Source organism: Alosa alosa, chromosome 12 (genome assembly GCF_017589495.1).
Source record: "Alosa alosa isolate M-15738 ecotype Scorff River chromosome 12, AALO_Geno_1.1, whole genome shotgun sequence".
In the NCBI taxonomy this organism is placed as follows: domain Eukaryota; kingdom Metazoa; phylum Chordata; class Actinopteri; order Clupeiformes; family Clupeidae; genus Alosa; species Alosa alosa.
The window spans coordinates 34,113,485-34,122,224 of NC_063200.1; the positions used below are offsets into that span (position 1 = coordinate 34,113,485).

General features: G+C 40.8%; 1 protein-coding gene across 6 annotated transcripts in view; it reads left to right on the forward strand.

The window, feature by feature from the left end:
• LOC125304209 (homer protein homolog 1-like) overlaps positions 1–8,225 on the forward strand; it is a 160,303-nt gene extending 152,078 nt beyond the window's left edge. For 5 of the 6 annotated variants that reach the window (XM_048258280.1, XM_048258278.1, XM_048258276.1 and 2 more), the window contains 4 exons: positions 5,716–5,875; positions 6,100–6,210; positions 6,323–6,403; positions 6,578–8,225. In XM_048258280.1, the coding sequence (XP_048114237.1) occupies positions 5,716–5,875; positions 6,100–6,210; positions 6,323–6,403; positions 6,578–6,766 (541 nt within the window). In that variant the 3' untranslated portion in view covers positions 6,767–8,225. The remainder of the gene's footprint in view (positions 1–5,715; positions 5,876–6,099; positions 6,211–6,322; positions 6,404–6,577) is intronic. The other variant, XM_048258277.1, reaches the window with a different exon arrangement.
• The last annotated feature ends 515 nt before the right edge of the window (positions 8,226–8,740 follow it).

Genomic DNA, 8,740 nt, shown 5'->3' on the forward strand with positions numbered 1-8,740 from the left:
GTGTTCATTTTAGGATCCTCAGATCTCAGACTCAGAAAAACCTCTTCAGGCAAAACTGCTTCCGCATCAGAAAAACCTCTGTCATCTTCAGACAAAACTGCTTCAAACCAAACGGCCTCAGCGTCAGAAAAACCTCTGTCAGTCTCAGACAAAACTTTGTCAGAAAAAATGCAAAATGCGGCAAACGTTTAGAAGCAAAAAATAACGAAAAAAGCGGATCCTTGATGTCCATGAAAATAGCATAAAGACTAGGGCTGTCACTTTTGTGAAAAAATCCTGTTTGATTCTTAAGATATAATTGTCCATTGAATCGATTGTACAATCGTTTTTTTTATGTCTAAAGACGTTTCAATTTTCAACGCCAAATATAGTACAATCCACGAACAACTAACAGGCATTAGGGCCTAACGTAAAGGGGCGCTTTGAAGACGCACAATGGCGTGGAGTTTCGCGTAACAATGACAAACAGGAGTGCAACATTCTCGAAAAAACAATGAGCAGAGTGGACTGTCATAACATCAGTGAAAAACAAGGCTTCAACGTTGGCTGCGTTTACAATTAAATGTCAAACAAATTTAGCCCTACGAGAACTCACTTACTGCACAGTTTGCATACCGCTTTGTCCTTCTCCATAGTTTGATATACCCAAACCCCGGTGCTTCCATATCAACTCCTCAATTAGGGGCCTATCACTCATGATCTTTCATGTCGCACAGGTTGATCGGTTGTCCTCAATTTTGGCGAAACACCAGCAGCACAGCAGCCGATTGAAAAAAAGCTGTTTCGGTCGTAAAATTGGTGGGAATTTTCTTTTTAGCTTTCGCAATGCTTACTGCACTTCGGAATTCTTTGTTATTTTTCTGCTTGTTCCTGAGTTTTGTTACATCTATCTTTTCATTTGTTTAATTCGTTTAAAATTAATAGTGTACATATTTGGTTAAAATCGATTCCCTATTTTAGTTTTCGAAACTTGTGTCGGTCGGTCCAATCGATTGTGCAATCGATTTTCGAACGTAAAGTGACAGCCCTAATAGAGACTGGCTAGTCTTATCCAAAAATGGAAATATCAGGTCTTCGAATTGACACACGAAATTAGACTGTTGTAGGCCTATACTGCCCTGCAAAGCCAAAGTGCAGTATCTACGAAAACTCCAAACTGAGAAAAACAGCATTGTTGTTTGTCTTTCACACTGTATTTTAGCATATACTGTAAAGTGAAAATCCCTATATCTTCAGGAAATGTTTCAGTAGATTAATTAATTCAGTCGATTAATTTTGATAGATTGATCGGAGGATATGGAATTTTATATTGGTGTAAAAAAGTGAATAAAAAAAATGCAGTTACTGCACTATGGCTTTGTAGGGCAGAATAGTAGCAAATAGCCTATGGGGATGATACGGCTTTTAAAACATTTATAAAGCATGGTTTTACTGGTTTGGTTTTAAAATGGTGTTTTTAGCAGTCAAAATGTATTTATTTTTTTCCTGGGAAGAAACCCCTGGACCCCTGCTGACATCATCCGCACCTCCTCTCAGAAAATACTTCCAACGTCCCTGTCGTGACATTATGAGCTAAACCATTAATGAAAGCAAAACAAACATAAACAAAACAGCCAGATGCCTCTTCATAAAATAAAAAAAGACACCTTCATAAACAATAACAAGTTTTATCGCAAGACTGCGTGTCGTTTGGAGCAGCGTATTGGTAGGCTCCAACCAGACTCAAAGGTAGGCTCCAGACTCAAAGTGGCAAAAGCCAACGTTCCTAACCCTGCTCACAAGTTCCACCTGGTGGTTGTTTGGGTCATTGCAGCTTCACTGGGGAAATATAAATAAAAGCTGCGTGATTCATGCGTGAAGCCGGCCAATTTTATGTAGTACCCACTGTAATCCCGACTGCGGCGCTCAGGGAGCAGTGAGGGGTTAGGGGCACTTCAGCCGTGGATGTGGGCACGGGAGAGCAGTGCTCAACCACTTCCCCCGCTGACATTTTTCCTACTGGTCAGGGATCGAACCGGCAATCCTTCGGTTACAAGCTCAAAGCCCTGACCAGTAGGCCATGGCTGCCCTAATGCACCTCCACACGTCATAGATGTTGGGTTTCGAACTGAGCACTAGGCCCTTTCCTCTTTAGCCCAGATGAGTCCATGATTTCCAAAAATAATTCAAATTTTGATTGGTTACACACACACACACACACACACACACACACACACACACACACACACACACACACACACACACAGACAGACAGACAGACAGACAGACAGACAGACAGACAGACAGACAGACAGAGAGAGAGAAAGACTGGGGCAGTCGTGGCCTACTGGTTAAGGCTTTGGGCTTGTAACCGAAGGGTTGCCGGTTCGATCCCCGACCAGTGGGAACAGCTGAAGTGCCCTTGAGCAAGGCACCTAACCCCTCACTGCTCTCCGAGCGCCGCTGTAGCAAGGCACCTCACTGCTCCTGGTTATTGTGTGCTTCACCTCACTGTGTGCTCTGTGTGTTCACTGATTCATGGATGGGATAAATGCAAGTTTACATCTCCTAATCACTTCCAGTGTGGAGTAGCCTGGTAAGTTCATGTGTGTAGCCTACTCCACACTGCTCTGATAATAAAGTCTTAGAATACACTTCCCCACCTTGACCTAGGCTAAAGAAAAACGATGCTCTCAAGCAGCTAACATAAATGCAGTTAACATCGCTGTTTCTGTTGCTAATAGATGGAACGATACACAGAAATCACGGTTCGGTACAATGGAGGGAAAAGCATAACAAAAATGCAGAAGGCAATACTTTTTTTATTGTGCATGTCTCAGGCTGTACCACCTAGTGTCTTACAGTATCTCCCCTGAGCTAGCTGCAACAGCCTGAAGTGTGTAAAGTAAGATGTAAACAAGTACCCCACATCATCTCCAGACAACATCTGTACCTTGTAAACAAAATAAGACAATCAGCTTTAAAACTGAAAATAGGCCTACAGCATCTCTTATTTATGAAAGTGCAAATTACATAGAATATTTTTTCAAAATCCACTTAGGCGAGACTTTCAACATCTGTGTTTGGTTACTGGAAGTAAGTAGTTTGCCTCAATATTTTTCAATGTGTATACATTAACTGAAAATGTCACACTATTTTGCTTTCTTTTTTAAAAAAATAAAAAATAAATTGCTCCTTTTGTTTCATAAACGGACTAGCCTGCAACTAGAAGTCATGTGACTTTTACCCCTCGACATTAGTCACCGTAGCTTTTTGTGTTTATTAGCCTGGTTAGTATTGACACTTAACACTTAACAGGTTAGCCTACTGCCAGCTCTTCATGTGAGTAAGAGCACAACACAAATGACCCTAATATAATATATATAGGTAATCACCACGCGGATTACATCGCTTTCCATCATTACAGAATAATTTTACGCCATAGGTTTTGGCCCTATTTGTATGTGTATCTAAAGGCTGGTGAAGCACAGGGACATCTGGGTGATGGCTTCGATGTATTTCCATTCACATAGCCTACCCAACAACTGCTGAACAACAACGCCGACACACAGTCCTCATCTTATCCATCACTCTCTCACATGTACTACTGTAACTGACTGGGAAACCAAAGTTTTCCCAATCTTGCAATCTTAAAGAGACCATCGTCCTCTAACTCTTGTGGGTCGCCACCACTCGGCATACTCGTCCTTACGGTCGGTTTCCACACGGCGAAATTTCACATCACTCTCATTGAGGTTGAATGGAACGAAATTCACCCTGGTTGGGCAAAATGAGAGCCGAGGCAGGCGAAACAAAGTTGGCGAAAGTTTAACTTTATTCAAATGAGGACCATTTGAGAACCAATCAGTTTTGCGTGTTTGGAGGCGGGAGTTACAAAAAAGTCTGACCAAAATGGCGGAGACCCTAGTTGCTAACGCTGTTAGTATGAGTATGACTTCTACAGCAGTTACAAAGCCACAAACAGTTAAAGTTGAAGACAAACCAAGAAACAACTTACCAAATAGCTTACCATCAAGGACTCCAACAGACTCGTAGCTGAGTCGAGGCCGCCTTCCATCCCATTGTTGGTTGGTCTATGACCATTTGGTCGAACCACTTCCAATTCTTCCTGCTGAACCTGCTCCGTCCATTGTGGTCCTTAACCCATTCGCACTGGATGCTGCATGACGCAACATTCTATCTCCCGTCTGATGCTGCATAGCGCAACATTGAATCGCCGCTGGTTGCTGCGTAGCGCAGCATGCTTTTTATTTCATGTTTCTAGGTGCTATAGAGGCTTAGATATTAAATTTTGGTAGACGTTGACAATTTTTAGTATGTTTTCAGAAAACCCTCAGGAAATAAGGTTATTTAGTCTAGAATGCCATAGGATTCTATATGCGTTTTTAGCAGACATTTTAGGAGTAAATGGGTTAATACTCAAAGGGATTCAGTAGTTTTTACATTTCTCTCGACACTGCTGAAATGACCTCTGGTAGCCATATGTGGCCATCTGAGGAGAGATGTTTTGAAACACCGGTTCGCGTTGCCCCATCCAACTCCCGTTGGATCCTTTCATTGGCGACCAATGTCAAGAATGTGTTCACTTCCTCTACACACCACAGTAAAGTAACTCAGGCTGCCATTATTTATCAGTTTATGTTTTACATATAAATTACGTTAAAAGTTTTGTTGGTTACTGACGTGACGGCTCGGCTCGAGGTATTTAAAAATGACGGGCTTGTTCAGAACGTCAACATTGTTACGCAACAGTGTCGTCGACCAATCAGTAACCTGCCATCCTTACGTCACCTTTTGGAACCTCATCGGTGATACCAAAAATAGTACCAGGTACCAGGTATCAGTTTTTGCTAATGGAAAACTAAAAAAAAGCCAGTAGAGTCGAGTTGAGCTTATACTATGCAGTGGAAAAGCCCCAACTGCCTACATTGCAGAGCCACTTCAACTTTAATAATTTATGGTGAATACATGTTACACTACTGTGCACAGCTCTATGCTTTTCTGACGTGACGATGCTAGCACGTTAACAGTGGTTAACTAACTATGCTAACATTACAGTAGTTATCTTCAAGTCTCCTCCAAGTGACAATTATATTATGCTGGCAATGCTAAGAACAACAAACATCCTTGTTTATCTTATTTACATTGATTTGACTGTGTGGCTTAATCCACAGATGTGGTGGAGTACCGTTTCGTTATGGTTTGCTAAAGAGTAGCTAACCCTTTGCTCCCCTAGCAGGGGAGAGCTGGAAGGAGAGAATTTAATCTAATTTAACATAATTACAGAAAACATAATCAAGATTGAAAGCCATTATTCTGTGTATCGGTGTTGTATTAATCCCTCACATGTTGTTTGGCCGTCCTTTTCAACTCGCATCACTATACAATCCCATAAAACCTGACAAAAATCACGGCTCCCAATGCATGCGCAGAGCTACTGGCCTGCCATTGGCTCATCTGCGTTCGATGGGCGGGGCTTGTGGTTCCATTGTTGCGATATGTATGCAACAGTAGGGACACAAAAAACTTAATTCCTTGAGGCAACCTGTGAGTTAAGATCTGCTACTTCCACTAAGTTTCAAACAAACAGGCAAACCACACTGAAAACACCTCCTTGGCGAAGGGAAGGGCAGTTTGTGAGCTGTAAAATTACTGCTGCTACAAGCCATAATTCCTGGATCCCTCACCCTCAATTACTTAGTTCTGTGGTTTCAGCAGCTCCACCATAACCAAGCACTGGGAGGCAGAGCTTACGGCCCTGAAGGGGAACAATGCCAAGCTGACTGCAGCACTGCTGGAGTCTACAGCCAATGTCAAGCAGTGGAAGCAGCAGCTGGCAGCCTACCAGGAGGAGGCTGAGCGATTGCACAAAAGAGTGAGAGACATAATGCACACATACAGTGCCATTTCAAGGTGTAATGTATCTATAGTTTGTGTTCATATTGATTCATATTTCTCTGAAGACCCAAATAGTACAGATGCAAATCCTACTAGATTCAGTGATGGATTTCTCTTCCTTAACCACCAATTAAATCATTCCAAGATTCTTCCTCTTACTTTACTAAGTGTCTAAAATCATGATTATTGTTTATTTCCAAGGTGACGGAGCTAGAGTGTGCGAGTAGCCAAACCAGTGGTATTAAGATCCAAAAGACAGAGCTCAATCAGACTATAGAGGAACTGGAGGCAGTGCTGAAAACCAAGGAAGAGGTTACCACAACTTCCAAACACTGTTAACTGGCTGTCTATAACTGATTATCTGTTATTTAATCTTCTGGTTGAAAGTGTCTATGTTTTAACATTATGCCCTCTATGTCTTTAGGAGCTGGAGCAGCTAAGAGAAAAAGTACAACATGCCAATCACCTGCAGACCCAAAGGGATTCAGTTTCTGAGAAACTTAAGGTAAATATGCACACACAAAAGTTTTCTATTATTGTTACTTAAACTGACCTTGATCATGTATTTCACAAATTTGTATGCATATTTGTGCATTTTCACAAATTTGTATATATATGTGTATGTGTGTGTGTGTGTGTGTGTGTGTGTGTGTGTGTGTGTGTGTATGGGTTCCTTCAGGAGACAGAGTTACATAATCAAGAGCTGGAGGTGCAACTTCGTGAACTAGAGCGACGTTTGGAGAGCAGTCAGCATGAGCAGGAAGCCTTCAGGAAGAGCTTGGGTTCTCTGCTAGAGTTGCTAGATGGCAAAATCTTTGAGCTGACTGAGCTTCGTGACAGCCTTGCAAAGCTAATTGAGGGCAGCTAGGGACTGCAGAATCACTCACTGTAGGCAGAGATTACTAAATTATGCCGTAGAGGCACAACTGAATTGCTGTTTACACATATACTCAACACACAAACCTCACAACACACACACCTGTACATGTTCACATATGTATGCAAATGTGTCTCACATGCACAGAGAAACTCTCCACATACATATACCCTCACACAGGATCCCTGTGAGAAAATTCTGGTACCAACACAAGGACATGTGACCTAAGAGTTTTCTTTCTTTTTTCATCTTTCCTTTTGTTCCTTTTTCATCCCCTACCTAGTTTGTATTCCGCTATGAGGACTCCTCCAAGTGAGACTGGATTTATATCCTGTGTGTTTGGTTCTCCTGTTGTTATATGCTAGGACATTGCAGTGGATTATTTATTTATTTTTTCGCAGTGTCCTGTTCAGGATTTTTTTCAATAGTCAATATGATTATTGTAATTGCATATGTAGGTGCCTGTACCAAGAGCCATGTACAGACTGACTGACTTATTGACTGACTGACTGACTGACTGAACTTGCCTGCTGTTATCAGCTGTTCATCAGATGAACAGATTCCGCCTCTGGTAAAATGTCTCAGAAATTCTGGGAAATTGAAAGACTAGGACTAAGATAAGCAATCCAATTTCCAAGCCAAAATCTCTGGCCCTCTCTTGGTGGCTTCATGATCCCTTTTACAGATGAGCGCAGTCATGTGGTCAACGTTCAAAAAGTGATATCTAAATTGGACAGGAACACTCCACTATTTGAGCAATACAAAATAAACCAATGGATGAGACTGAATAATGGGAATGCAGTCTCACTATCAGGTATCTACTTCCTTCTTTTTAACATGGGGCGGGGACAACATCCATCATCTATGATTTTTTTTAGAAAAATATGAATACTTGGAATTTTTAGTGCACGTGTGGGAAAAAAAAGCCTTGTATGAGTTAAATGAAACAAGTGATGTTTACTTGTTATCATTTTGTTCCATTCCTTTTAAGATGCATTCTTTCTTGGTTATGTGTGGATATAAAAATAATTGCAAACATTGCTATTCATTATTTAATTAAATTAGAAATGTGTATATATCAGTTGGCCACATGACATATTTTTCAATGTTTGATATATGAATGTCCTGGTTTTTTGAAGTAATGGCAATATTTTTCAACTATTTAAAAGTGGATATGAAAGATAAATAATGAAGATAAGAATTTTTTTCCTTTGCCAAAATGTTTTCCTGTACAACCTTTTTGCAAGAGTTGCCTTTGGTACAAAGCCATGCGTCAAGGGTAACTGATTATGGTACTTTTGTGGGGTCATTATTGCCAAAAATCTGTGTCTGATGTAAAACAAATAAAATACAATACAAACTTGGAACTCTTTAAGGGCTTGTAGTTGGTTCTCATGCACTGGAAACAGTTTGATGAGTATGTAGTAGTATGACTTTCTCATACATTTTAAAGTTGGGGAGATCATGTTTGAGTAATAGTTTTAGTGTCAATTACACAACATACTTAAACACACAACTGTAATTATGACTTTGTAGGAAATACTAATAAAATATTAACATAAACAACTGAAAAAAGATTTTCTGTCATTTATGAAGTGAAGCTTACAGGCTGATTGCCCTTAATGGATTGGACCCATTAGTGATCATTTCCATCCTACCCCAAGTTCTCCAGCCATTTAGATTTTTCAGGAGAAAAACTTTTTTGAACTCCTTCAATCTAGATTAAATCAAATGTTTATTTACCAGTAGGGATGTATCCTTGATACCAAGGCTTCTAAGCTTAAGTATAAGTATATATACTCTTTTGATCCCGTGAGGGAAATTTGGTCTCTGCATTTATCCCAATCCGTGAATTAGTGAAACACACACAGCACACAGTGTACACACAGTGAGGTGAAGCACACACTAATCCCGGCGCAGTGAGCTGCCTGCATCAACAGCGGCGCTCGGGGAGCAGTGAGGGGT